The 13,395-nt window shown below is 42.1% G+C and overlaps 1 protein-coding gene across 1 annotated transcript in view; it reads left to right on the top strand.

Annotated features, from left to right (window-relative positions):
• Positions 1-13,395, top strand: part of LOC113412358 (uncharacterized) — a 37,675-nt gene that overhangs the window by 20,430 nt on the left and 3,850 nt on the right. The window contains exons 11-15 of the mRNA XM_087956385.1: positions 7,597-7,651; positions 7,727-8,061; positions 8,294-8,393; positions 8,884-9,019; positions 12,132-12,205. Of these exons, the coding sequence (XP_087812511.1) occupies positions 7,597-7,651; positions 7,727-8,061; positions 8,294-8,393; positions 8,884-9,019; positions 12,132-12,205 (700 nt within the window). The remainder of the gene's footprint in view (positions 1-7,596; positions 7,652-7,726; positions 8,062-8,293; positions 8,394-8,883; positions 9,020-12,131; positions 12,206-13,395) is intronic.

Below are 13,395 nucleotides of genomic sequence, written 5' to 3'. Positions count from 1 at the left end.
TATACTTTTCCTTTCTGTGGAAGCTGGTCAGAAACATTTCAGTCTTTGTCAGGTGCCCAGAACTAGAATGACACAGTGAACTGATCAAAATTGGGGGGAAGGGGGGTTGTTTTTGCCTACCAGACTAACTGCATTCTCTTTACAGCTCTTCAGATAAAGCCTTCAAAGTTCTTAAGGGCCCTCCATTATTTCCTCCACTAGAGGGATTTCAAGCTCGCTAGTTTGTTTTTTCCATCCCCTTTTTAAGCTGGAACTGTACCACAATCTTATACATTTATATGTATCCTGGGGAAAATTTCTGCTTTTTAAATTTAAATCTAGTTATTTTGTTAATTGCTTGATTGCTGATTTTATTATTTTAGTAGATTACTTTTAAGCCTTGTACTATGCTTTTTTGTTAAGACTAAATTTCCAGTGTTGTTTCAGATAGATTTGTCTACCTTCAATATCACTGTAGTTACCTCACAATCTGTTTTAAAGTACTAGGGAAGAATTTGATGGATGCAGAGGATCCAGTGAGAGGGAATGATTTAGTTGTTGCTGGAAAATTGTTACTGTGGGACTCTCTCGGCTGAAGCAGCTATAGCTAAAGAAGCAGGGTAGACCAGGAAAGCCAGGAATCTTGTCTGCCTCCTTCAGTCCTCAACATACAACTGCATTTGAGCCCAAATTTGTTTGCTAAGCAAGTTAAGTGAATTTTGTCCCATTTTATGACATTTCTTGACACAGTTGTTAAATGAATCACTGGAACTGTTAAGTTAGCAATGCGGTTGTTAAGTTAATCTGTCTTCCCCATTGACTTTGTTGGCCAGAAGGTTGCAAAAGATGATCAAGTGATCCTGGCACACTGCAATAGTCAGTTGCCAAGTGTCTGACGGATTTTGATCATCTGACCATGGGATGCTGCAATAGTCGCAAGCGTGAAAAATGGTCATAAGTCACTTTTTTCAATGCCGCTGTAACTTCAAAGGGTCACTAAATGAATTGTTGTAAGTTGGGGACCACCTGTAGTTAAGAAAGAACCAAGTTGTTGGGGGAACAGAGGAAAAAAATGTCACCCAAACCAGATAGAAGCTGGGTCTGAGCACAAGGAACCTTTCCCCGCACCAAGTCCCATCAACAGCTACCAGACTGTTAACAAGGCAATAGTAGTTGCCAGTCTTGTGACTCAGAAAGCAAAGAAATCTGCCCACTGAAGCCTGCCCACTCTTTGTAGTCTTTCGAAACAGATTTAAATTGCTCTAGCTGGTGAAGGATATGGGTAAGTGTGGATTAGTGTGTGCATGCGTATGCACAGGGGGGAAGAATAGCAGATGTGCATTGTAACCAGGAAAGTTCTGCTGTACTTTAAATTCACTGGTTTTCCATGTATTCCAAAGAACCTGTTGTGCCTCAATGTTCAATTGAAAGTGGTTTGAGTATGACCCTAATCATTTCCCAACCGTTGACCAGGGCTGTGAGTGTCCGTAAAACAAACCTGGGAATGTGTGCAATACTTTTATTGGTGTCAGAATGAAATACACAGATTAAACAGTTTAAATTTACTATTTGAGTTATCAGTTATGCCTTTGTGGAAATCTGGGATGACTGACAAAAGGATACTTTATCACTGCCCGGGCTACAGCTCTACTGGAGAATTCTGAGGAGGGGAAATGGATTTGGTATTTTGTGAAGTGATGGAGAAACTGCTTGAGAAGTTGGGATTGCCTACTGATGACTTGCAGGAGAAAATGAAATCAGTATATTCAGGGAGAAATATTAAGATAGAATTTGGGAAACTGTACAAATTAAGCGGAAAGAAACAGAAAGATTTACTTGGAGTGTTAGCAGTACTATTGGGAGTTGGGCTGACCCAAATGGATAAGCTCTTCAGGCAATTACAGTCAAGAGAACTGCTCTTTAAAAAGAGACTTTGAAAAACTGAAAAATGACTACCATGTTTGGCTAGCTGATTACCACCTGCAAAAGAGCCAAATGGTGGAACTAAATGAGACTTTGGCTCAACAGAAGGATAATGTTGTAAAGGGAATTGCACCAAAATTGAAATTTTGAAGGGCTTTCTACAGACATCTGATAAAACTAATCACACAGCCTATGGAGAATGTAATAAGGTAGGGGAGCTGTGCAGACAAATAAGGCAATAGCCTTACGAAATTGTCTGCTTAACAGGCTCAGATCTTGATGAACCCCCTCCCCCGCACACCCACTTTCCCTTTAATGGGAAGGGATTTTTTGAGAACTTAAGCGCTTAACAACCTCCCTAGGACATCAATAGCAATAGTAGAAATAACCACAAACATGGCATAGAAATGCCCCAAACCAGCAAAGGGAATATTCCTAAACAGTCATTCATACCTCTTTATTGGGAGAAAAGGTGAAACAGATAGTTACAAATCTGGGGGCCTTGAGCCCTGATCCCCCTCAAATGGACCTGAGGCTACAATCAATTCAGACTCCAGTTCAATGATCTGACCATGAGATTGAGGAACCAGAAAATAACTCTTTTGTAACCATAAATGATGGTTTCTTGTGAACAAAGTTAGGATTTGTAAAGTTAGTACAGTCTATTCTGATCAGTGATCAAAAACAAGCTTGAGTTTTGAATTGAAAAAAAAAAAAAGTCCAGCCAATCAAAAACAGTACTGTTAAAAGACAGATTAGGAATACAGATCAAAATGGGCAAGAAAATGATAAAGAGAACACCTACCTACCCTAGATGAGTGAAAATCTCCAGGTCCAGATGGATTACATCCCAAGATTTTGAAGGAGCTGGCAGATGTGATCTCGGAACCACTGTATTATATCTTCCAAAGATCCTGGAGCACCAGGAAACTACCAGGGGACTGGAATAGAGTGACTTGGTTCCTATCATGAAAAAGGGAAAAAGGGGGGGAAATGGACTCAGGAAACTATAGACCAGTGGTCCCCAACCTTTTTTGTACCAGGGACCGGTTTCAAGCAGAAACATTTTTCAAGGACCGGGGGAATCGAGTTTGGTAGTTTGCTTGCAGACGTTTCATTACCTGACTAGGTAACATCTGATGTTGTTACCTAGTCGGGTAATAAACGTCTGCCAGCAAACCACCAAGTTCAGGGAGCGCCTCGGCCCTGCCTCCCTCAGCCCCATCCCTCAGGTGTCTCCCTCCCTCCCTCCCTCAGGTGTCTGCCTCGTTCCTCTCTCAGTCGCTCTGTCGCTCCTCCAGCAGCCCAAGAAGCCGGGGGGTGGTGGCTTTTCCTGTCGCCACAGCTTCCCGAAGCGCCCGTTTCACCCCACCCGCCCGCCTGCTCGCGGTTCAATCCACAGTGCTCCGTTCTGCCTGCCTGCCTGCCTGCCTTCTTCGTTCGGAGCAGCTTCGCTGATAAAAGAGGCGAATAGTTATTATTCTCAGCCGAAGCTGCTCCCAAACAACCAGACAGGCAGGCAGGCAGAACGGAGCACTGTGGATTGAACCGCGAGCGAGCGGGCGGGCGGGGGGTGAACGGGCGCTCGGGAAGCTGCGGCGACAGGAAAGCCACCCCCCCAGCTTCTTTGAAGCAGTTTCTTCCTGTGCTGGTGGAGGAGCGAGAAAGCGACTGAGAGAGCTGAGCCAGAGAGCAGGACAGGCTTCGGTTGCTTCCTCCCTCCCCTTCTTTCATTTGTGTCCTTGATCCCCGATCCCAGCAGCATTCACCGAAGGCGAAGAAAGCCGCCATTTTTTTTTTTTTTTTTTCTTTGCGGCCCGGTAAAGAGTGCTCCACGGCCCGGTACCGGTCCGCGGCCCGGTGGTTGGGGACCCCTGCTATAGACCATCAGCCTGACATCAATATTTGGGAGAATTCTGTAAAAGATATCTACAATTAATCTGCAAACACCTAGAAGCAAGCAAAGTTATAACCAGAAGCCAAAATGCAATATTTTTGACTAAATCAGTGGACCAGTGAAATGTGGTGGACATAATTTACTTGGACTTAAGTAAGACATCTGAAAAAGTAGACCATAAAGTAGTACGTAAGTCAGAAAGATGATAGCATCACCACCAGATGGATTCGTTGGTTGTGTGTGGCTGACCACAGTCAACATGTAGCCCTCAATGGATACATACCATCCATGGTGGGAAGTATGCATCCTCATAAATTATTTAGATGAAGGTAAAAACCTTCCTGACACCAAGCTGAAGAGAAGAGAAATGAAGGGAGCAAAGAAATAAAACCTTTCCTGCAGCCTTTTCTCCTGAATTACAGAGGGGGTGGGGGTGATTAATCTCTAAAAAAACAAACTTTTAAGTCTAAAAGTTGTGTGACAAAATGGAGGCCACTCTCTTGGCAAGCTTTAGCTGCTTGGCTGGACTCTACAGGTAGTCAGGAGAGCTAAAGGTTGCAAAGACCCAGTTCCTTCATTTTGTTACACAACTTTTATAGATAACTTATTTTTTTAGTTCAGGGCAAAAAGATGCAGGAAGGTTTTGTTTCTTTGCTCACTTCATTCCTTTTCAGCCTGGAGTCAAGATAAGGTTTTTTAAAAAGAGTAGAGTTTGAAAGCAAAGGGGAAGTTTAATTTTATCACCTAATGGGGTAGCACCTATTCTACTACCTTGGTCATATTTCTTCCTAATTCAGTACTACAAAAACTATCAGTATCTAATCTCGGGGTAAATAGTATTAAAATATTTTGATCTGGAAAGATCACATGGATCTTAAAGGGGGAGAGGATTTTAATCAGTTGGATGGGGGAGTGGAAAGCCCTCCGGGGAGTTTTCTTTTTTCAAAAAAGCACTCAGAAATCAAGAGTGGAAATAGGGCCCTGCAACGATAGAAGTCGATTTCTGCCCGTCCCCCCCACCCCCACCCCTCCCACTTTTCAGGCAAAAAAGGAGGGGATCCACGCCACTTTCCGCGCCCATGAGGAGCGCGCAGATTTCGGCCACACGAGGGCTCCCCCCCCCCACTTCAGTCGCCTCCAATACCTCCTTTTCACTCCCCTCACCCCTTAAAGACTGCAAGTGGACTCCTTCCCACATGAAATGTGTGTGGCGCAACTAGCCGGAAGACGAGAAAAATGCCGTGGAGGTGGCTTCCTTCTTTATAGTTGCACCCCCCTTTAAAACCGTGGAAAAGGGAAGGGAGGGGAAGGACGTCTGGCCTCGCTAAAACTACTTTAAACCCGCGGACCAGGTCTCGGGTAAACCATTGGGGGGGGGGGCAGCGTGTAGCCGGCGCTGTAAGGCGCCACCACCACCACAAACGGGGAGCTTCTTTCCCGCCAGGTCGCTGCGAGGGGAGGAGCAATAACTACGTAAATCCTGTAAAATCTCAAGCCGGAAATTCAAAACACACGAACTTCGTGATCAGAATTTCGTGAGCTTTTTTTGTTTGTTTGTTTGAGAAACTCGCTCTACGTTGCTCGGACGGGTCTTCTCCGATCGCTTGATCGCACAGTATCCGTCGGTATCAGAGCGTTCCCTGCGCGCTTTAGTAATCCCGGCTGTTTCTAATGAATGAATTCGGGAAAAGGACTTGGAAGTTTTGGTGCGTTTTAAACTATCGCTTCGCCATAGCTACTATCCCTACATCTCAACTCCAGCGATTTTTTTCGGGAGCCGGAATCGAGGTAGTAAGCAAGTTTGGGGGTCTTAATAAGCCGGGGGGGGGGGCTCCGTTTTCCTGGATCTCGCTATTGGCGAGATCTATATTTTCCAACCTTGATATTTTCCAACCTTGACTGCCCCCCCCCCCCCCCCCAAAAAAAAAAAATTCCGCCCAGGCGAAAGCCGAACAAGTGGCAAAGTTGCTGCACGAACTTTGGAAAAGTTTTGCTCGGGCTGCAGAAAAGGCGCACGGAAATCAGTTAAATCGTGCGCGTTGCGGAGGAAACACGGGCAGAAAGTTCTTAAAATGGCAGTGGCGTTTCGGGAAAGGGAGTGGCTGTTGTGATAAAGTGGGGTTGTGGGTGGAGGGGAGAGAAAGAAATGAAAGTAAAGGCATTGGCCCTGTAACGGGAAGGATCCTTCCTGGGCTGCCATTGCAGTTAATGAACGAGGCCCACCGTTTTCATTAGTCCAAGCTGAAAAAAGCCTTTCCCCAAATAAGGGCGCAGCCTCGGGAGGGGAGAAGTTTCCTTCTGTGGTTTTAGGGTGCCGGCGCATCAACTGGACAAATTCAAGGAGATTCGGTGTATTTTTGTTATCTGAACAGCTACCTTGATTTCATTGCTCAAAGGAACTTGTGTGTTAGGAAAATAAAAAAGAGATGGTCAGGAAGTCTGGAAAGCCCCAAAGAAAATGGATGAGGGACGTTGATGGCCACGGTTGCCATGTGATCTAACTTCAACTGTAAATTACAAATTTCGTATTTTTGTATAGAAAATGATGAATTTCTCTCACTTAAGAATTCTCCAGGCCCTGTTTTTGTGATAAGGTAGGACAGAGTGTTGGAAGTACAATGATATAAAATCCCTTGCTTCCTCCTGAAGGACTACTCTCAGATGATACTTGGCTTATAATTTATGGTGTTCCAGAAAATGGCCTGTTATCCCCCATGCTTGAATCAGTGCTGTTTAGAATTTGGATTAGAGTATGATATGAATAACCTTCAGCTCTTATTATTATATCCATCTACTTATCCCAAAGTCTTGTAAAGAGGCCTGCAGAAAATTGGAGAATTGATCAGGGTGAAAAAAATAGAAATGTAAGCCCCCAAAAAAGTGAAGAGCATTTGTTATGAATGGAGGTTTACAACTGATCTTAAATGAGGCTGCATTCATTGTGAAGGTTCAAATGAGTAAACTCTGACTTTACCTCAAACAGGAAAATGTAACTTTCTACCAGTCTTTTTATCTGTTAGAAAATCATAGGTGCTACACTATGTTGTGCTTTGGGGAAAGGACAGCACCTTACTTGGTGACTCATGCACTACTGCTGTGAAGGGTGAGCAAGTGTGACACAGACAGACAGATACACATATATACCCTGGAGACATTTATCTTTTAAATTAGTAATTTCAGTAGATGCAAGGTGAAGCTATAGAGAGAGTACTTATAGTTTCACCTTGCATCTTGCACCTACTAAAATTACTTCCTAAAATAATAATGAAATTGCTTGCTTACTAAATTTAGACTGATGATTGACAACTGTATTAAATAAGTTCTGTTGGTTAGTGGTGCATTTCCAGCCCCCATGGTGAGCTGTGATTTTCACTTTTATCTGATTTCTTGCCTTCATATGGATTGGTGTTCCTATCCTTCTGGGACTTGAAGCCATAGTACTGCTTAATGTTTAGCTCTTTTGATAAATGGATTATGTCATAGAATGTTATGTATTGTGTATTGGTTACCTTTGACAATAACATTTTAACCAAATAGATGCCAAACTCTGTTTCAGTGAAATACGGTAGAAGGAAAGGTCTGATCATGGAACAGTTGATATATTTGACTTCTTTAGTGTGTTTATATGAATGCATGGCAAAACCAAAAAAAAAAAAAAGTTCTAGCTTTTGGTAATATTACCACATTACAAAAGTTTATCTGTGGCTTATCTGTCCTCTCCCCCCAGAGTGATCATTGGCCAAATTATTTAACTTCATTTTATATTGATATTTTTCCTATAACTGCTGTTATTACAGTAATTGTTTTGTGCAAAAATATTTCCTTTCAGTTGATTGGGAGAGAATCTTCCAGGTAGGTTTTTTTCTTTTTCCACTACCTTCTAAATGCTTAGCATTATTTTTTTCCCTCCCTTTTTAGAGATTTTAGCTCCTAAGAAAACTTTTCTTCATGGCTGACAACGACAATGTGGTATTTCACCAGCAGCTACTATCGATTGATGAAAACTTAGGGAAGGACGATGTAGAAGATCTGAAATTTCTCTGTTCTGATTTCATCTCATTAAAGAATCTGGAAACAGTGAAATCAGCCCTGGATATTTTCCAGTTTCTCATCAATGAGGACTTAATTAATAAGGATGATACTTTTCTCATAGCAGAGCTTCTCTACATTATCGGGTGTAACTCTCTGCTCCCGAAACTTGGTTATACTAAAGTGATTGTTCAAGAAGAACTGCCTAAGAGAGGAAAGGTATCTGGTTATCGGTGAGTTTTCCAAACCAAAATGTAACTTCCACATTGATTATTTTCTCTTCTGAATGGGTACCAAGCACTTTCATCATTTATTTTGATTCTGTATATCTAAATATTTGCCATCAGAGTTCATTGTCCAAAATTTCAGAAGCTTAAATTGAGATGGTAGGCAAGGTGCTAAGGATGAATATCTTATAATCTTATATAAAAAGAATTAGCTTACATGTTTAGCCTTGTCACCCAGACAGTTGCTGTATAAAATAACACAAGACCTCACAAAGGATAATGTGGAGAATGCTGCGTTTCTTCTGAAGATCCACCTCCCAAAGAAGCAACCCATTAAGGTGAGTAGAACCAAAGACTAATAAAGCAAGAAACATAAAACATATTTAAAAATGCCTGCCAAAAATCTAAATGAAGCAGGAATTATTTTTAAAAAATCCTAATAAGTTAAATGAGTTTAACATCAAATCCACTTCCCTAAGGAAAGAGTGCTATAGTTGTGTTGTCAAGAGCAGGAAGTCCTTAGTCCTGATCATGAGGTGGCCTTAACATAGCCTTTTCCCTGAAGGTACACATGTTTTGAGGAAAACATGGAAGGTAGAAATTTTCTGAAATTCATTTTACATGTCCAGAAAATCTATGTTTGCCCAGTCCTAGAGATTGACTTTGCCCTATGCAGTTTAGAAGATTCTCAATTTGTTGATGAAACATTGGAAGTTGTTCTTATGTTGCTGACAGAACTCGATTGAAGATGTGGAAAGACTTGGTTACTCAACACAGTATGGGAAGCACATTTAAATTATAACTACTGTATTGATTTTTCTTTCCCAGACAGCTTTGGAGTTGCTGACTTCCCTGGAGAAAAAAGGCCTTCTACTGGAGTCTGACCTGAGCGTTATTGAACGTATCTGCCAGAAAATAGCACCTCATCTCCTGAAGAAAATACATATGTACAAACAAGCAAAAGGTGTCTAATTTTGAAAAATATTGCTTATCAAATATTTGTGGTCATCATTCTGTGCCAGTCATCATTCGTGGTACTAGATTAAGACTTAAGTGTCAAGCAAACATGGGTTTACTAAGTATGCTCTTTGAAGGGGGAGGCAGGTGGCAAATGTGGAACATAACCTCTTTCATTGCCTTCCCTTTTCTTCCTTAAACCCTGTGCTCTGTATCTGCTAGAGATGTCTTTCTTATGTAGACTCACTTTTCATATTTCAGGAGAAAAAGAGCAAACAGAAACAGAGAAAGTAAAAGGAGGCAAGGGAAAGGCTTGGGCTTCATCCCATTCCTCCCTATGTTCTGTATCATGTAATAAATAGGCAGGAGTATATTTATTTAACACAAAAATATATTTAGTGTGTGACTTGGGACCATTTTGTGGTTTACCCTCAATTTCAAATATACCAGCTAACCTGCAATTCCAATTGACTGTGGATTTCCTAAGTGGCTTTGGAGTACTTCCAAGCCTATGCAAAAGAAACATTGATCTGTAATTAAAGTTCCCATTAAAATTTTCTGATTGATACAAAAAAAAGTACCTTTATGTGAAGTAAAAAAAAATCTTTAGGAGTAGTACTAATTGAGAGGGTAGAGGAGGTGTTTCTATAGCCAAGATGCTTAAGAGCTGCATCTGCCTGGATGGAATATCATTGCCAGGAGAAGAGATGGAAGGAAAAGTGATGGCAAGAAAGGAACCTCACTTTTCTTTCTCTTTCATGCAGCATCCTGTCCCCACCTGGCTGCTCTTGTGGCCTGACCTAGTTGGCTTTTGCTGTCTTCCCCCTTGTAGCCTGATGAATCTCCTAAGCTGATCGATGCTGAATTTCTCCAATTAGTCTTTCTTAAGGCATCTTGAGGATTGTTTGGATAAAACATGTAACATTTCTATTATTTTGTGAAGTTGTTCATTTATTCAATCATCACATTGATAGAGCAACCCGTCTCACATGCGTGACTCTGGGTAGCATACAAAAACACCACAGACTGTAAAAAACAAATTTTAAAATTATACCATAATAGAAAAATTTATTTAGTAAAATCATTAAGAAAATATTAATTAAAAAGACTAGGAGAGACCCTCTTGACATTAAGTACAATAGAGGCATCTCACCATCATCCCCAAGCCCACAGACACAGATGGGGCCAATCTCACTTCAGGGATGAATGATGTTGGGTGAAATTATGTTAGATGAAACAGGGAAAAGTGCCATTAATAGGTGCTCCTTGATGGACCTCTAAAAAGGGTGAACAGGATTCAAAATTCTGACATCCCTCCCAATGGTTTTGCATTTGTGCCCTTGGCAGCCACCTTGCATTTTTGGCCACTTGCAGTACTTTGCGGTCATTTGTTAAGTTGAGATAGTTGTTAAGTGAGTTTTGCCCCATTTTACAACCTTTTTTGCCACAGTTCTTAAGTTAGTAACATGATTGCTAAGTGTCTGGTTCCCCCATTGACTTTGCTTGAAAGAGGATCACAAAGGGTGATCACATGACCCCAGGACTCTGCAACTGTGATAAATATGAACCAGTTGCCAAGCATTTGTATTTTGATCACATAACCATGGGGATGTGGCAGTGGTCAAATGTTTTACAGATGGCACCTCCCTCCAACAAGACTAGCTAAAATAAATAAAAATGTATCACCATGCAATGTTGGAAATGCAGCATGGTAATAGGGACCTACTATCACATGTGGTGGAAATGTGCAAAAGCAAAAGAGTATTGGTGGCAGATAAAGGTAGGGATGGAAGAGAGAGTTAAGCCAAAAAATAGAATTTAGACCAGAAATCTTCCTGTTGGGAATTATAGATGAGAAATATAGTAAAGGAACAATATATTTAATGTTGCACCTAATAACATCTGGGAGATTGGTGTATGCCTAAAACTGGAAGAATGAAGACACCCCTATCGAAAGCGAAATAGTAAGGAAATTATTAGTGCAGAGATGGACAGACTAACTCTAAAAATTAAGGATAAGGGTGAGACAGAGTACTATAAAGTACTATAAAGTCTATTATGATTTGAGTCGAGGAAGAAATTGTTGACGCTTTATAGGAATGAAAGTTAAAGTCAGTTAAACATTCCCTTACCTGGCAAAAGTCATGAAAAGTAGCAGAATTCTTATATCTGTTAATGTGGTAGAATTGACAGCTAAAGGAGAGGGGGGAGTAAAGGGGCATTCCAGCATGGAGTCGCTCCATCGACGGATTAAAAAGAATCCAGATGATTTAGGATCTCCAAAGCACCAGACCTCATGAGAAAGGAGGGAAAACATTCCATTACTTACAAAGTCCCTGGTCTGCGCGACTGTATCCCAGAAGCAGCCATCATTTCAAGCGTGGTCACAATTCCTTGTGAAAAAGAGATTGCTTATGTGATGTGACTGTGCAGCCCACCAACAAAGTGATCTGCTGTACTTTCCTATTGCAGTCTGTATTGTGGAAAGTGCTGTGGCCATGCTGAAATAACGTGATCCCTTCCAGCACACAGCTGCATGGCCCAGGAACACCGAGGGAGATCCTTCTTCCCCAATGTGAGGTCCTGAAGTTGGATATCTTCAAACGATAAGTGGGAGATAGAGAGGAAGGATTTGGCGGGGAGAGAGAGGCCCAAGACCTGAGGTTGCGGTTTGGGGAAAGTGACTGGTGGTGCTGCAGCAACCTTAACTTCAAAACCGGGTTGTAAGCAGCTTTTGGGGGAAGGTCTTTTATAATTTAAAACACTTGCTAAGTGACCGGTTGTAAGTCAAGGACTACCTGTACCAGTTAGCCCTGGAAGTTTTAGCCACTGCAGCACCAGTGCAATCCCATGAACAAAATTTGCATGCTTAGCAAGTAGCTTGCACTTATGACTGGCTGCAGAATCCTGTAGTCACATAGTCATCGTTACAGACCTCCTCTGCTAGCTTTCAACAAGCTAGCTTTCAACAAGCTAGCAGAGGAGTCAATGAGAAAGTCAGCAAGGCAGATCACAACTCAAGGACTACCTCTATTGTCTGCAGTATTCTACTCTCAAATGATTAGATTGAGATAAGAGCAATCTTTTAAATCTACTTATTTCTTTGTAATTTTTTTTAGATCTCAAGGCAGAACCTGTGTTTGATTCCTTGGGACAGGGGTTGCAACAAACTGCCAGGGATACGAATGCTGTGGTTTGTATCTTCTGAATTGTTTCTGGATTATCCCAATCAATCAGTATATGTATTGGAGTTATATTTATCCCAAATCTAGCTGTTTAGTATATTTTATGTTGGCCAATTCTTAACTTTTAAAAGTCCTTTTACAACATGGTGGACATGGAGCCCTTCAGATACTATATTGACCTTCAATCCTCATTAGATCCAGCAAGCAAGTCTAATAGCCAGGGTTCGTGAGAATTATAATACAACATCAACAGACCATCTGTGTCAAGACTGACTCCAACGTTCACCTATATTCCTCTTCACTCGCAGCTTGAATAGGGTGGTGGTGGATTGGAATGCAAGGGTGGGAGGAATGGCCTCCAAGCATCGTTGGTTCCCATGAGACATTGCTTCCACACACCCGGGACACCCAGAGCAGGTAGCACAGCGTGGTTGTCTGGTTCTCATAACAAAATGAATAGAAGTGATTGGTGGACATAATGGATGGCCCAAGGGGAAGGAACTATGCGTGCATTTGTGCAGGAAGCCCAGAGCTGGTTTCGCTTCTTCTGTGCCAATGTGAATTTATTCAGTAAAGTTTATACTCTTGGAAGAATAATGTCCCTGTTCTTACCAAGGCTTCCAAGACCATAATTACGCACACACTTATTTTAAAAACAAGTCTTGTTTTATTGCAGCGCTGGGAATTATTTTCATTCCCAGCCAGTAATGAATCTCAAACAGTCCCTTGAGATAAGCACCCACCTTTCTTTTCTGGGAAGTGCTGCCAAATACAGAAGTGTCAAATAAACTAAAACAAACCAACCAAATACAAAGAGCTTCAAGAATGAATCTGAACCGAACGAACCATTGCTTCCTGCAAAGGTTTTGTCATCTTAGCCTGTCCTTTATACCTTATGGGAGGGGCAATCACCTCCCAGCCTTACTTGCAAGTCGCCCTTTGTTTCAGCTGCTCTCACCTTCTAGCAGCTCTGCGCGCTCACGTACTGGAACAGGCTCCCTGGGTCCTCTGCCTTGCTGCTGCCACGCTCCAGAGGCTGCACCCCACTCCCGGATGGTCCTGGCCCCATCTCTGCATCAGACGCAGGACCCTCATCCGAGTCCTCTCCAGACTCCCGGACTGATCTCCTTTCTTCCCCACTGTCCACTGTTCTGCTGCCGTCTTCACAGGCTGCCAGTGAACCACGACAGTCCCAGAA

This window comes from Notechis scutatus, chromosome 1, assembly GCF_049901735.1.
Source record: "Notechis scutatus isolate UNSWTSFEM ecotype Mainland chromosome 1, rNotScu1.2, whole genome shotgun sequence".
In the NCBI taxonomy this organism is placed as follows: Eukaryota; Metazoa; Chordata; class Lepidosauria; order Squamata; family Elapidae; genus Notechis; species Notechis scutatus.
The sequence above is the reverse complement of the archived record's forward strand: the minus strand, read 5'-3'. Positions and strand labels throughout refer to the sequence as shown.